The sequence below is a fragment of the Pristiophorus japonicus genome, chromosome 7, assembly GCF_044704955.1.
Source record: "Pristiophorus japonicus isolate sPriJap1 chromosome 7, sPriJap1.hap1, whole genome shotgun sequence".
NCBI classification, from domain to species: Eukaryota; Metazoa; Chordata; class Chondrichthyes; family Pristiophoridae; genus Pristiophorus; species Pristiophorus japonicus.
Window position 1 is genome coordinate 244,893,277 of NC_091983.1, and position 16,303 is coordinate 244,909,579.

At 44.0% G+C, this 16,303-nt stretch overlaps 1 protein-coding gene across 2 annotated transcripts in view; it reads right to left on the minus strand.

The window, feature by feature from the left end:
- The window catches only part of LOC139267485 (dynein axonemal heavy chain 8-like), a 2,569,686-nt gene that overhangs the window by 857,014 nt on the left and 1,696,369 nt on the right, over nucleotides 1–16,303 (minus strand). For both annotated transcript variants that reach the window (XM_070885867.1, XM_070885866.1), the window contains 2 exons: nucleotides 3,384–3,562; nucleotides 848–1,035 (listed from right to left, as the gene is read on the minus strand). In XM_070885867.1, the coding sequence (XP_070741968.1) occupies nucleotides 848–1,035; nucleotides 3,384–3,562 (367 nt within the window). The remainder of the gene's footprint in view (nucleotides 1–847; nucleotides 1,036–3,383; nucleotides 3,563–16,303) is intronic.

Genomic DNA, 16,303 nt, shown 5'->3' on the forward strand with positions numbered 1-16,303 from the left:
CCTTTAATGCCTTCAATCTGTCCATCAACTGTTTTTATCAATTACAATTATTTTTTCATAGAACGTGATCATCTTGCTCCAGGCATTTTACTCAAACAGTAGGAATGTTTTTGAGGTTTTGTCATTCATATAGTTAAGGAAAACAGCAGCCTTATTCAAGTAAAGCTGAGGATAATGGAAGGGGAACATTTTTGATAAGGTTGCTGGGCATATTTGTAGTTAACTGCTGTACACGTCAGTACATGGGATATCAGAGAGACTTTTAAAAAATTCATTCATAGGATATGAGCATCACTGCCAAGGCCAGCATTTATTGCCCATCTCTAATAAACCCTTAATAAAGTGTTGGTGAGCTGCCTCTTAAACCGCTTCAGTCTGTGTGGTGAAGGTACTCCCACACAGTTCGGTGGGGAGTTCCAGGAATTTGACCCAGTGACGATAAAGAAATGGCGACATATTTCCAAGTCAGGATGGTGTATAACTTGGAGGGGAACTTGGAGGTGGTGGTGCTCCCATGCGCCTGCTGCCCTTGTCCTTCTAGGCGGTAGAGGTCGTGGGTTTGGGAGGTGCTGCCGAAGAAGCCTTGGCGAGTTGCTACAGTGCATCTTGTACATGGTGCACACTGTAGCCACAGTGCGCCGGTGGTGGAGGGAGTGAATGTTTATAAATACTAAGAGCTTGCTTTATGACTTTTGCATTGAATAGAAAAACAAATCGGGAGAGATAAAGAATGAGCTGCCAACTCGCTATCGCTCAAAGTCAAGATCTGCCCTACTTGGACAAAGCAAAGCAAATGCATTCAACTGTATCTGATTTCTGCATTTCAACTTCCCATTTGCTTACTTACCATTGTGATAAAAATGCCAAACTCTGGATTAAGTGATACATTATCTCCATCAGTGAAGATAAATACTTTCTTCCTTTCTTTCCTTGCTATGAGAATGATATAAATCTGTTGTGCTGCTACAGATAACACAGGCAGCTCAATTCGATTAAATTCATCAAAGCAGCCCCAGGAACCAGACTGTGCCAAACCTAAAAAAATATAAAAGTACCAATCAATACAGTTTATAATGAATTTATAAACGAAGTTAACAAAACTTGGCAACTAGTAAAAATTGCAATCAGTAAAAAATTTTAATTACCTGATTGACTTTCCATCTGATTATTTCATTTAAATTTAGCTGTTTTAAACATTTTTAAATGATCACAACAGAAATAACAAATAGCGCTTTTAACATAAAACCTCCCAAAATGCTTCACAGGTTATCAAACAAAATTTGACACCAAACCACATAAGGAGATATTAGGACAGGTGAGAAAAAGCTTGGTTGAAGGAGGAGAGAGAGGCAGAAGCGGAGAGGTTTAAGAACATAAGAACATAAGAAATAGGAGCAGGATTAGGTCATTTGGCCCATCGAGCCTGCTTCACCATTTAATCTGATCATGGACTCAGTTCCACTTCCCTGACCGCTCCCCATAACCCTTTACTCCCTTATCGCTCAGAAATCTGTCTAGCTCTGCCTTAAATATATTCAATGACCCAGCCTGCACAGCTCTCTAGGTCAGAGAATGCCATAGATTTACAACCCTCTGAGAGAAGAAATTCCTCCTCTTCTCAGTTCTAAATGGGTGACCCTTTATTCTAGATTCCTCCACGAGTGGAAACATACTCTCTGCATCTACCTTGTCGAGCCCCCTCAGTATCTTATATGTTTCAATAAGATCACCTTTCATTCTTCTAAACTCCAATGAGTATAGACACCAACCTGCTCAACGTTAAGGAGGGAATTATAGATCTTAGGGCTCAGATAGCTGAAGGCCTGGCCACCAATGGTGGAGCAATGAAAATCGGGGATGTGGAAGAGGCCAGAGTTGGAGGAGCACAAAAGATCCACAGATGGTTGTAGGGCTGGAGGGGTGAGGTAGAGAAGGGGAGGGGCAAGGCCATGGAGAGATTTTAAAATAAGGATGAGAATTTTAAAATCAAGGCGTTACCAAACAGGGAGCCAACGTCGGTCAGCGAGCAAAGGGGTGATGGGTGAACTGGACTTGTTGCGAGTTAGCTTATGAGTAGCAGAGGTTTGGATGAGCTCAAGTTTACAGAGAATGCAAGGTGGGAGGCTGCACAGGAAAGTATTGGAAAAGTCAAGTCTAGAGGTAACAAAGACATGGATGAGGGATCAGCAGCAGATAAGCTGAGGCAGGATGGAGTCAGGCCATGTTACGGAGGTGGAAGTAGGTGACCTTGGTGATGAAGATGATGTAGAATTGAAGGCTCAGCTCAGGGTCAAATAAAACGTCAAGGTTGCGAACGGTTTGGTTCAGCCTCAGACAGTGGCCAGGGAGTGCGATGAATTTGGTGGCCAAGGAACGAAGCCCATTTCTGCCATCTCCAGCGTGATGCGACCAGCAAACACCATCTTCCCTTTCCCTCCCCTTTCAGCATTCCAAAGGGACCCTTCCTCCGAGGCACCCTGGTCCACTCCTCTGTCACCCCCCAACACGCCTATGGCACCTTCCCATGTAAGCGCAAGAGATGCAACACCTGCCCTTTTACCTCCTCCCTTCCCACCGTCCAGGGCCCCAAACATTCCTTCCAGGTGAAACACCGATTTATTTGTATTCCTTTCAATTTAATATACTGTATTTGTTGTTCATGATGATGTCTCTTCTATGTTATGGGAAACCAAACGCAGATTGGGCAACTGGTTTGCAGAACACCAACGTTCAGTCCGCAAGCGTGATCCCGAGCTTCCGGTCGCCTGACATTTTAATTCTCTGGACCACTCCCACTTTAACCCCTCTGTCCTTGGCCTCCTACACTGTTCCAATGAAACCCAAGGTAAGCTTGAGGACCTCATCTTTCCAATAGGGAACTTACAGCCTACCGGACATAACACTGAGTTCAACAATTTCAGAGCATAACCTCTGCCCCCATTTCTTCCGATGGCAGCTGTTGCTGATGATTCGGATATTCCCATTTACACCTCTTCCAGACCCATCTTTTGTTCCTTTACTTGTCCTATTACCATCTCCTTTCGTTTTGCACCATCGACCCATTTGTCATTTAATCTCTCCTGCCTTCCACCCTGTCACACACCTTCCCTTTTGTTTACTCCCCGCCCCCACTATCTCTGACTCTGTACTTGCTTAAAACCTGTTACATCTTTTACCTTTTCCAATTTTGAAAAAAGGTCATTGACCTGAAACGTTAACTCTGTTGCTCTCGCCATAGATGCTGCCTGCCGTTCAGAGTACTACCAGAACTTTCTGCATTTATTAGTGGTTTGGTTATATGGGAGAATTCTAATATGGTGACATGAACTGCTGCCTTCACCTGACATATGTGAATTCACTTTTGCGTTTTCATATACTGTTACCTTTGAAGATTCTCCCTAATCCTCTGAAATCCATTTGATCTGAACAATTGAACACAACAACATATTTTCCAAGAGCTTTGCCCATGTCTTTCACAGTCTCTGTTTTGCCGGTACCAGCAGGTCCGGCCGGAGCACCTCCCATATTCATCCACAAAGCTTGAGCTAAAGTGATGTAGCACCTACAATTGGAATCAAACATACTATTACCATTAAATTAATAACAGTGAAAATAACAATAGAATCATGGCATAGAATCACAGAATGGTTATAGCACAGAAGGAGGTCATTCGGCCTGTCGAGTCCCTGCCGGCTCTCTGCAAGTGCACTTCAGCAATCGCACTCCCCCGCCTTTTTCCCGCAGACCTGCATTTTTTTTCCTTCAGGTACTTATCCAATTCCCTTTTGGAAGCACTGATTGAGTTTGCCTCCACCATCCTTTCAGGCAATGCATTCCAGATCCTAATCACTCGTTGCGCAAAAACAGCTTTTTCTCATGTCACCTTTGCATCTTCTGCCAATCACATTACATTCTGTGTCCTCTGGTTCGCGACCCTTCCGCCAATGGGAACAGTTTCTCATGATCTGCTCTGTCTAGACATCTCATGATTATGAACATCACTATCAAATCTCTCAACCTTCTCTGCTCCAAGGAGAACCATTCTTGTAAATATTTTCTGCACCCTCTCAAAAGCATTCACATCTTCCTAAAGTGCAGTGTCCTGAATTGGACAAAATACTCCAGTTGAGGCTGAATCAGTGTTTTATAAAGGATCATCATAACTTCTCTGCTTTTCTACTCTATGCCTCTATTTGTGAAGCCCAGGCTCCTGTATGTTTTTTTTTAACCACATTCTCAATCTGCCTTGCCACTTTCATAGATTTGTGCACGTATACCCCAGGTCTCTCTGTTCATAAACCCCCTTTAGAATTGTACCCTTCAGATTCAATTGCCTCTCATTATGTCATCATCAAAATTTTAAATTGTGCCCTGTACACACAAGTTAAAGTCATTAATATATATCAAGAAAAGCAGTGGTCCGAGTATCTCCTCCTGGGGAACACCACTGTATACCTTCCTCCAGTTTTATAAACAACCATTCACCACTACTCTCTGTTTCCTGTCACTTAGCTAATTTCGGATCCATGCTGCCACTGTCCTTTTTATTCCGTGGACGGCAACTTTGCTGGCAAGCTTATTATGTGGCATTTTATCAAATCAACTGCATTGCCCTCATCAACCCTCTCTGTTAACTCATCAAAAAACGTAATCAAATTGGTTAAAAACGATTTGCCTTCAACAAATCCATGCTGGCTTTCCTTAATTATGATCATCATCATAGGCAGTCCTTCGGAATCGAGGAAGACTTGCTTCCACTCCTGAAGTGAGTTCTTTGGTGGCTGAACAGTCCCATACGAGAGCCACAGACTCTGTCACAGGTGGGGCAGATAACCGTTGAGGGAAGGGGTGGGCAGGACTGGTTTGCCGCACGTTCTTTCCGCTGCCTGCGCTTGATTTCTACATGCTCTCGGCGTTGAGACTCGGGGTGTTCAGCGCCCTCCCGGATGCATTTTCTCACTTTATCAGGGAGGCTTTGAGGGTGTCCTTGTAACGTTTCCGCTACCCACCTTTGGCTCGTTTGCCATGAAGGAGCTCCGCGTAAAGCACTTGCTTTGGGAGTCTCGTGTCTGGCATGCGAACTATGCTTAATTAATCCACAAAGTGACTGTCACTTTTGTCCCGGATTATCATTTCTAAAAGCTTCCCTACTACTGACTAACCTGTAGTTGCTGGGTTCATCCTTACACCCTTTTTTAAACAAGGGAGTAACATTTGTAAGCCTCCAGTCCTCTGGCACCATCCCCGTATCTAAGGAGTACTGGAAAATTATGGCCAGTACCTCTGCAATTTTCATTTTTGCTTCCCTCAGCATCCTAGGATGCATCCCATCCGGTCCTGGTGACTTATCTACTTTAAGTACAGTCAGTTTTTCTAGTACCTTCTCTTTATCAATTTTTAGCCCATCCTGTATCTCAACTACTTCTCTCTTTCACTATGACTTTGGCAGCATCTTCTTCCTTGGTAAAGACTCATTTAGTATCTCAGCTATGCCTTCTGCCACTATGTGACATCTCCTTTTTGGTCCCTAATTGGCCCAACCCCTGCTCTTAATACCCATTTACTATTTATATGCCTATAGAAGACATTTGGATTCCCTTTTATGTTATTCTTATATTCTTTCTCTTCCCCCTTTCATTTCCTTTTTCACTTCCCCTCTAAACATTCTATTTTTAGCCATGTTCTCACTTGTTTCTCAACCTGACATCTGTCATACTGCTTCATCTTACTGTCTATTTTTTTCTTCATTCAGGGAGCTCTGACTTTGGTTGCCCAACCTTTCCCCCTCATGGGACTGTACCTCAACTGTACCCGAACCAACTCCTCTTTAAAGGCAGCCCATTGTTCAATTACAGCTTGGCCTGCCAATCTTTGATTCCAATTTATCCAGGCCAGATCCGTTCTCAACCCACTGAAATTTGCCTTCCTCCAGCTAAGAATTTTTAATCTAGATTGCTCCCTGTCCTTTTACATAGCTAATCTAAACCTTATGATACTGTGATCACTGTTCCCTAAATGTTTCCCGACTGACATTTGCTCTACTTTACCCATTTCATTCTCCAGAACCAGATCCAGCAATGCCTCCTTCCTCATTGGGTCAGAAATGTACTGATCAAGAAAATTCTCCTGAACACACTTCAGAAATTCTTCTCCCTCTCTGCTCTTTACACTATCACTATCCCAACCTATATTAGCATTGTTGAAGTCTCCCATTATCACTACTCTATAGTTGTTTCATCTCTCTATAATTTCTCTGGAAATGTGTTCCTCTATATCCTTCCCACTCATAGGCAGCCTATAGTATACACCTATATACAATATAGAATACATCCATCTTTCTGATGAGACTTTAAACTGATGTCCCATCTACTCTCTCAGGTGGACGTAAAATAACCCATGGCACTATTTCGAAAAAGTGCAGGGGAATTAGCCACGGCGTCTTGGCCAATATTTGTCCCTCAATCAACATAACACAAAATAGATTATCTAGTCATTATCACATTGCTATTTGTGGGAGCTTGCTGTGCACAAATTGGCTGCGGTGTTTCTCACATTACAGCAGTGACAATACTTCAAAATTACTTAATTGGCTGTAAAGATGTCCGGTGGTCGTGAAAGGTGATATATAAATGTCTTTCTTTCTTTCTTTCTTTCTTTCTTTCTTTCTTTCTTTCTTTCTTTCTTTCTTTCTTTCTTTCTTTCTTTCCTTCTTTCCTTCTTTCTTTCTTTCCTTCTTTCTTTCTTTCCTTCTTTCCTTCTTTCCTTCTTTCTCTCTTTCTTTCTTTCCTTCTTTCCTTCTTTCTCTCTTTCTTTCTTTCCTTCTTTCTTTCCTTCCCTCTCCAGGATATTCTCTCTATCCAGCTGTGTAATATCCTCCTTAATCAATACTGCCATCCCCATCTCCTTTCTTTCCTTCCATGTTTTTCCTGATAACTTTACATCCAGCAATATTTAGTACCCAATCCTGCCCTTTTTGTGCCAGGTCTCCGTTATCACCACATCATATTCCAATGTGTCTATTTGCACTTGCAGCTCACCAACCATATTTACCACACTTCATGCATTCACACACATGCACTGTAAACCTTCTTGTATTCTCTCTTCATCTGACCCCATTAATAGCGTACTATTTCTTACTGCTATCTATCTCTCCCAATCCTTCGTGCAGCTTATTTCTCCTTTCTAATGCTACATCCTGATGCCCATCAAATGAGTTTAAACAATCCCCAACAGCACTAGCAAACACCCCCGTGAGGACATTGGTCACAGCTCTGGTGAGCTGCAGGTGCAAATAAACACATGGGAATATGATATTGTGGCGATAACAGAGACTTGGCACAAAAAAGGGCAGATTTGGGTATTAAATATTCCTGGATATAAAGTTATCAGGAAAAACAAGGAAGGAAAGAAAGGAGACCCGTCCGTCCTGTACAGGTCTCACCTTCCCCTGAGCTAGTCCCAATGTCCCAGTAATCTAAAACTCTCCCTCCTGCACCATCTCTATTGCATTAATTTGCTCTATCCTCCTATTTCTATACTCACAAGCTCACGGCTGGGAGTAATCCAGAGATTACTACCTTTGAGATCCTGCTTTTCAATCTCTTTCCTAGCTCTCTAAAATTTGCCTGCAGGATCTCATCCCTTTCCTTTCTTTCCTTCCATGTTTTTCCTGATAACTTTACATCCAGCAATAGTTAGTACTCAATCCTGCCCTTTTTGTGCCAGGTCTCCGTTATCCCCACATCATATTCCCATGTGTCTATTTGCACCTGCAGCTCACCAACTATATTTATCACACTTCATGCATTCAGGGAGGGATTCAAATTCCTGGGGCATTGGAACAGGTTCTGGGGGAGGTGGGACAAGTACAAACCGGACAGTCTGCACCTGGGCAGGACCGGAACCAATGTCCTAGGGGAAGTGTTCTCTAGTGCTGTTGGGGAGATGTTAAACGAATGTGGCAGGGGGATGGGAACCAATGCAGAGAGACAGAGGGAAACAAAAAGGAGACAAAAGCAAAAGACAGAAAGGAGATGAGTAAAAGTGGAGGGCAGAGAAACCCAAGGCAAAAAACAAAAAGGGCCACTGAATATAAAGGGGCTACAGGAGGGCTCAAAACTAAAAATCATGGTTTAAAAACTAGGAGTAAAACACTCTACCTAAATGCACGCAGCATTCGAAATAAAGTAAATGAGTTGACGGCACAAATCATTACAAATGGGTATGATTTGGTGGCCATTACAGAAACATGGTTGCAGGATGGCCAAGACTGGGAATTAAACATACAGGGGTATCTGACGATTCGGAAAGATAGACAAGAAGGGAAAGGAGGTGGGGTAGCTCTGTTAATAAAGGATGATATCAGGGCAGTTGTGAGAGACGATATTGGCTCTAATGAACAAAATGTTGAATCATTGTGGGTGGAGATTAGAGATAGTAAGGGGAAAAACTGGTGGGCGTAGTTTATAGGCCCCCAATTAATAACTTCATGGTGGGGCGGGCAATAATCAAGGGAATAATGGAGGCATGTGAAAAAGGAATGGCAGTAGTCATGGGGGATTTTAACCTACATATTGATTGGTCAACTCAAATCGCACGGGATAGCCTGGAGGAGAAATTCATGGACTGCATACGGGATTGTTTCTTAGAACAGTATGTAACAGAACCTACATGGGAGCAAGCTATCTTATATCTGGTCCTGTGTAATGAGACAGGAAAAATAAACGATCTCCTAGTAAAAGATCCTCTCAGAATGAGTGATCACAGTATGGTTGAATTTGTAATACAGATTGAGGGTGAGGAAGTTGTGTCAGAAACGAGCGTACTATGCTTAAACAAAGGGGACTACAGTGGGATGAGGGCAGAGTTGGCTAAAGTAGACTGGAAACACAGACTAAATGGTGGCACAATTGAGGAACAGTAGAGGACTTTTATGGAGCTCTTTCAAAGTGCGCAACAAAAATATATTCCAGTGAAAATTGAGGTGTACAGAATTATGATGGGCCGAGATAGAGTAGCTAAGAAGGACCTATTTTCCTCAGCAGAGAGGTCAATAACAAGGGGCCATAGATTTAAAGTGAAGGATTAGAGGGGAGATGAGAAGTTTTCTACCACGAGGAATTCATTATGACAGAAAGTTGTTGAGGCCAAGTCACTAAATATATTCAAAAAGGAGTTAGATGTAGTCCTTACTACTAGGGGGATCAAGGGGTATGGTGAGAAAGCAGGAATGGGGTACTGAAGTTGCATGTTCAGCCATGAACTCATTGAATGGCGATGCAGGCTCGAAGGGCCGAATGGCCTACTCCTGCACCTATTTTCTATGTTTCTATGTTTCTAAAAAGAAGGGCGGTAAGAGAAGGGATAACCAGCCGTGGATAACCAAGGAAATAAAGGAGAGTATCAAATCAGAAACCAATGCATATAAGGTGGCCAAGGTTAGTGGGAAACTAAAGGATTGGGAAAATTTTAAACAACAGCAAAGAATGACTAAAAAAGCAATAAAGAAAGGAAAGATAGATTACGAAGGTAAACTTACGCAAAACATAAAAACAGATAGTAAAAGCATTTACAGATATATAAAACGGAAAAGAATGACTAAAGTAAATGTTGGTCCCTTAGAAGATGAGAAGGGGGATTTAATAATGGGAAATGTGGAAATGGCTGAGAACTTAAACAATTATTTTGCTTCGGTCTTCACAGTGGAAGACACAAAAACCATGCCAAAAATTGCTGGTCACAGGAATGTGGAAAGGGAGGACCTTGAGACAATCACTATCACTAGGGGGGTAGTGCTGGACAGGCTAATGGGACTCAAGGTAGACAAGTCCCCATGTCCTGATGAAATACATCCCAGGGTATTAAAAGAGATGGCGGAAGTTATAGCAGATGCATTCGTTATAATCTACCAACATTCTCTGGACTCTGGGGAGGTACCAGCGGATTGGAAAGCAGCTAATGTAACGCCTCTGTTTAAAAAAGGGGGCAGACAAAAGGCAGGTAACTATAGGCCGGTTAGTTTAACATCTGTAGTGGGGAAAATGCTTAAAACTATCACGAAGGAAGAAATAGCGGGACATCTAGATAGGAATAGTGCAATCAAGCAGACACAGAATGGATTCATGAAGGGGAAATCCTCTTTAACTAATTTACTGGAATTCTTTGAGGATATAACGAGCATGGTGGATAGAAGTGTACCGATGGATATGGTGTATTTAGATTTCCAAAAGGCATTCGATAAGGTGCCACACAAAAGGTTACTGCAGAAGATAGAGGTACGCGGAGTCAGAGGAAATGTATTAGCATGGATAGAGAATTGGCTGGCGAACAGAAAGCAGAGAGTAGGGATAAATGGGTCCTTTTCGGGTTGGAAATTGGTGGTTAGTGGTGTGCCACAGAGATCGGTGCTGGGACCACAACTGTTTACAATATACATAGATGACCTGGAAGAGGGGACAGAGTGTAGTGTAACAAAATTTGCAGATGACACTAAGATTAGTGGAAAAGCGGTTGTATAGAGGACAAAGATAGGCTGAAAAGAGATTTGAATAGGTTAAGCGAATGGGCTCAGGTTTGGCAGATGGAATACAATGTCGGAAAGTGTGAGGTCAAAACCTTGGGAAAAAAAACAGTAAAAGGGAATATTATTTGAATGGGGAGAAATTACAACATGCTGAGGTGCAGAGGGACCTGGGGGTCCTTGTGCATGAATCCCAAAAAGTTAGTTTACAGGTGCAGCAGGTAATCAGGAAGGCGAATGGAATGTTGGCCTTCATTGCGAGAGGGATGGAATACAAAAGCAGGGAGGTCCTGCTGCAACTGTATAGGGTATTGGTAAGGCCGCACCTGGAGTACTGCGTGCAGTTTTGGTCACCTTACTTAAGGAAGGATATACTGCCTTTGGAGGGGGTACAGAGATGATTCACTAGGCTGATTCCGGAGATGAGGGGTTTACCTTATGATGATAGATTGAGTAGACTTGGTCTTCACTCGTTGGAGTTCAGAAGAATGAGGGGTGATCTTATAAAAACATTTAAAATCATGAAAGGGATAGACAAGATAGAGGCAGAGAGGTTGTTTCCACTGGTAGGGGAGACTAGAACTAGGGGGCACAGCCTCAAAATACGGGGGAGCCAATTTAAAACCGAATTGAGAAGGATCTTCTTCTCCCAGAGGGTTGTGAATCTGTGGAATTCTTTGCCCAAGGAAGCAGTTGAGGCTAGCTCATTGAATGTATTCAAGTCACAGATAGACAGATTTTTAATCAATAAGGGAATTAAGGGTTACGGGGAGAGGGCGGGTAAGTGGAGCTGAGTCCACGGCCAGATCAGCCATGATCTTATTGAATGGCGGAGCAGGCTTGAGGGGCTAGATGTCCTACTCCTGTTCCTAATTCTTATGTTCTTATGTTCTTATGTTCTTAATACGATCATGGCTGATTTGATCATGGACTCAGGTCCACTTCCCTGCCCGCTCTCCATAACTCCTTATTCCCTTATTGTTGAAGAAACTGTCTATTTTTGTCTTAAACTTTTCAATGTCCCAGCTTCCACAGCTCTCTGCGAATTCCATAGATCCACAATCCTCTGAGAGAAGAAATTTCTCCTCATCTCTGTTTTAAATGGGCGGTCCCTTTTTCTAAGATTTTGCCCTCTAGTTCTAGTCTCCCCTATCAGTGTGAACATATTCTCTGCATTCACCTTGTCAAGCCCCCTCATAATCTTATACGTTTCGATAAGATCACCTCTCATTCTTCTGAATCCCAATGAGTAGAGGCCCAACCTACTCAACCTTTCCTCATAAGTCAACCCCCTCATTTCTGGAATCAACCTTGTAAACCTTCTCTGAACTGCCTCCAGAGAAAGATTATCCTTTCGTAAACATGGAAACCAAAAGCAGTATTCCAGGTGTGGCCTCACCAATACCCTGTACAATTGTAGCAAGACTTCCCTGCTTTTATACTCCATCCCCTTTGCAATAAAGGCCAAGATTCCATTGGCCTTCCTGATCACTTACTGTACCTGCATACTATCCTTTTGTGTTTCATGCACAAGTACCCCTAGGTATCACTGTATTGCAGCACTTTGCAATATTTCTCCATTAAATAATAACTTGCTCTTTGATTTTTTTCTGCCAAAGTGCATGACCTCACACTTTCCAACATTGTACTCCATCTGCCAAATTTTTGCCTACTCACTTAGCCTATGTCCTTTTGCAGATTTTGTGTGCCCTCCTCACACATTGCTTTTCCTCCCATCTTCGTGTCGTCGGCAAACTTGGCTACGTTACACTCAGTCCCTTCCTCCAAGTCGTTAATATATGTTTCTACATATATTGTTGATACCGATAATGGACCATGATCTTTGGCTGCTCAGCCTCTCCCCCAGAATTCCCTGCAGCCGCTCAATGACATTCTTGACCATGAAACATACTGATCAAGAAAGTTCTCCTGAACGCACTTCATAAGTTCTTCCCCCTCTCTGCTCTTTACACTAGTACTGTCTATTAGTCTATATTAGGATATTTGAAGTCCCCCATTATCACTACTCTATAGTTCTTGCCAACATTGTACTCCATTGTAATTTCTCTGCAAATTTGCTCCTCCCATGTTTTTCCCACTAGTTGGTTGCCTATAGAATACACATAGTAGTGTAATGGCGCCTCTATTATTTCTTAACTCCAGCCATATGGATTCTGTACATCATCTTGCTCCAGCACTGTAACATTCTCCTTAACCAATACTGCCACACCACCTATCTTTTCTTCCCTATCCTTCCTAAACACCTTGGGGCCGACTTTCATCACCTCACCGCCCGCTGCCACCGATTGCCGCCCACTGCTGCCGACATTCCTCCTGAAGATCCGTCCAGTGCCACTTTTGGGGTGGCCTGGAGCGTGCGGGAGGGGAGAGCCGCCGGGAACTGCCCGCTGACATCAGCGGACGACCGAGGGGCGCAACTGAGCTCCTGCGCGCCGAGCTCCCAGATTCCTGCGGGCAGGAGTCGGCGGGACTCGGCGGCAGAACAGAGGTGGACTGCGGGCTGGAGGCTGATCTGTCCCCGACGGTGAGTGTGAAGAATCTGAAAAAAAGGTAAGTGGACATTTAATACTTTTTTTCAATTGTGACTTACCTGGATGGGATCCCCTGAAGGTCTTCAGATAATTTTTTAATTTTTTGCTGTTGTTTTTTTTTCAGATCTTCGACCCTCCGTGGGCCCGACTCCATCCTCGGCGGAACTTGGATGGCAAGCGCCTCTGCCACCAAGAATGAGACCTACCGCCCGCTGCCGCCCAGATTGACGGCGTACGTCGTCTAGTTGCCGTCCACCGACCTTCGAGGGACATCGGCCATGAATATCCCGCCCAAAGTGCCGTCTGGTACTTCGGCGGCCATCGGCGGCACTTTGGGCGGCACTTGGGTGGGCGGAGGCCTTGATGAAAATCGGTCCCCTTATATCCAGGAATATTTAAAACCCAATTCTGCCCTTTTTTGAGCCATGTCTCATATTCCCATATGGCTATTTGTGCCTGAAGCTCACCTACCTTGTTTACTATGCTTCATGCTTTCACATACATATACTTTAAACCTAACTTAGATCATCCTGTGTTCTCACTTAGTCTGACCCCACCGAATATCTTACTACTTCTTGCTTTAGTGCTATCCGTCTCTCCAATCCTTTGTGTCCTTTGTTTGTCCTTTCTAATGCTACATCCTGGTGCCCATCCCCCTGCCAACTTAGTTTAAACCCTCCCAAACAGCACTAGCAAGTCTCTCCGTGAGGAGCAATCGATCCAGCCTGTACAGGTCCCACCTCCCCCAGAACCAGTCCCAATGTACCAGGAATCTAAAGCTCTCCCTCCTGCACCATTTCTCCATCCATGCATTCATCTGTTCTATTCTTCTATTTCTATGCTCACTCGCACTTGGCACCGGAAGTAATTCAGAGATTACTACCTTTGAAATCCTGCTTTTTAATTTCTTTCCTAGTTCCTTAAAATCTGCCTGCAGGACCTCATCCCTCTTTCTATCTATGCTGTTGATACTGATATGGACCACGACCTCTGGCTGTTCACCCTCCCCCTCAGAATATTCTGCAGCTGCTCAGTGACATCCTTGACCATGGCACAGGGAGGCAACATACCATTCTGGAATCACGACTGCGGCTGCCGATCTGTTCTCCTAACTAGTGAATCGCCTATCACTATTGCATTCCCGATCTTCCTCCTCCTACCCTGTACAGCTGAGCCATCCATGGTGCCATTGATCTTCTCTTGCTGTACTCTCCAGAAGAACCATCAACCTCACCAGTATTCATTCCTGAATATTGGTAAGAGAGTGAGATGCACTCAGCATTGACTTCAATTTTACTAGAGCTCCTTGATGTCACACTTGGACAAATTCTGCCTTGATGTCAAGGGCAGTCACTCTCACACACCTCTGGAATTCAACTCTTTTGCCTATGTATGAACCACCATCATCATCATAGGCAGTCCCTCGAAACGAGGATGACTTGCTTCCATGCCGAAAAAGGATGAGTTCATAGGTGTTTCAATGAAGGACCTAATATTCCAGGTCCTGAACTACATCCTGAAGGGTGGAAGATGCCTGTGCGTGGATTGTTTTTAAACGTGTGGTGACCGTTACACACCAGCCACCACACGCACACGGGCTTGACAGAGCTAGGTCTTGGTCCAGTGACAAGGGTTATCCAAGACGACTGAAGACTTGCTCTGCTGCACGGACCTAGTGCACACACATATCGCAGTGTGGGCTGGCCCGTGCTGCTCCTGGGCCATTGGCCCCGAACTCACACCCCTCCTGGGCCCCGATCACCTCCCTCCACCGTTTCTCGCCGCCCGGGGGTGATGAAGCACTCCAGTGACTCCGGTTTCTTTGGCTCCACATTATATTGCAGGTTAAAAAAGAAACTTCTCAGAACTCCTCTTCAGCATAGACAGGCTAAGTGAGTGGGCAAAAATTCGGCAGATGGAGTATAATGTGTGAAAATGTGAGGCCATCCACTTCGGCAGAAACAACAGAAAAGCAAATCATAATCTAAATGGAGAAAAATTGCAAAGTGCTGCAGTACAGTGAGACCTGGGGATCCCTGCGCAGCAAGCAATCAGGAAGGCAAATGGAATGCTGGCCCCCACCACAAGGGGGATAGAGTATATATAAGCAGAGTAGTCTCGCTACAACCATACAGGATACCGGTGAGGCCACACCTGGAGTACTGCATACAGCCTTGGTCTCCATATCTAAGGAAGGATATACTTGCACTGGAGGCTGTTCAGAGAAGGTTCACCAGGTTGACTTCGGAGATGAGGGGGTTGACCCATGAAGATAGGTTGAGTAGACTGGGCATATACTCACTGAAGTTCAGAAGAACGAGAGATGATCCCACCGAAACATACAAGATAATGAGGGGGCTCGACAAGGTGGATGCAGAGAGGATATTTCCATTCATAGGGGAAACTAAAACCAGAGGACATAGTCCTAGAACAAGGGACCGCCCATTTAAAACTGAGATGAGGAGAAACTTCCTCCCAACCAAGGCTGTAAGTGAGGTCTGGCGGAATCCAACCTGAGTATCGGTGAGCAGGTTTGGTGAGTAAGTGCCGCTTGATAGCACTGTCAACGACATCTTCCACCACTTTTCAGATGATTGAGAGCAGGCTGATGAGGCGGCAATTGGCTGGATTGGATTTGTCTAGTTTTTTGTGGACAGGCCATAGCTGTGCAATTTTCCACATTGTCGGGTAGATGCCAGTGTTGTAGCTGTACTGGAACAGCTTGTAAACTTCTGAATCATGCCGCCGAGATTGAACTCTAAATCATTGATGTGTACCACAAAAGGCAAGGGACCTGGTACTGAGCCCTGCAGAAACCCACTGGAAACAACTTTCCCGTCACAAAAACATCCGTCGACCATTACATAAGACCATTACCCATTACTTCCTGCTACTGAGCCAATTTTGGATCCAACATGCTACTTTCCCTATGGGCTCATGGGCATTTACTTTAATGACCAGTCTGCCATATGGTACCTTGTCAAAAGCCTTGCTAAAATTCATGTCAACACACTACGCTCATCAACCTTCCTTGTTACCTCGTCAAAAAATTCAATCAAGTTAGTCAGACATGACCTCTTAGCAAATCCATGCTGACTGACCTTGATTACTTCATGCATTTCTAAATGACAATTAATACTATCCCTCAGAATTTTTCCCAACAATTCTCCCACCACCGAGATTAGGCTAATTGGCTACTTGGTCAATCCCTTTCTCCCTTTTTAAACAACGG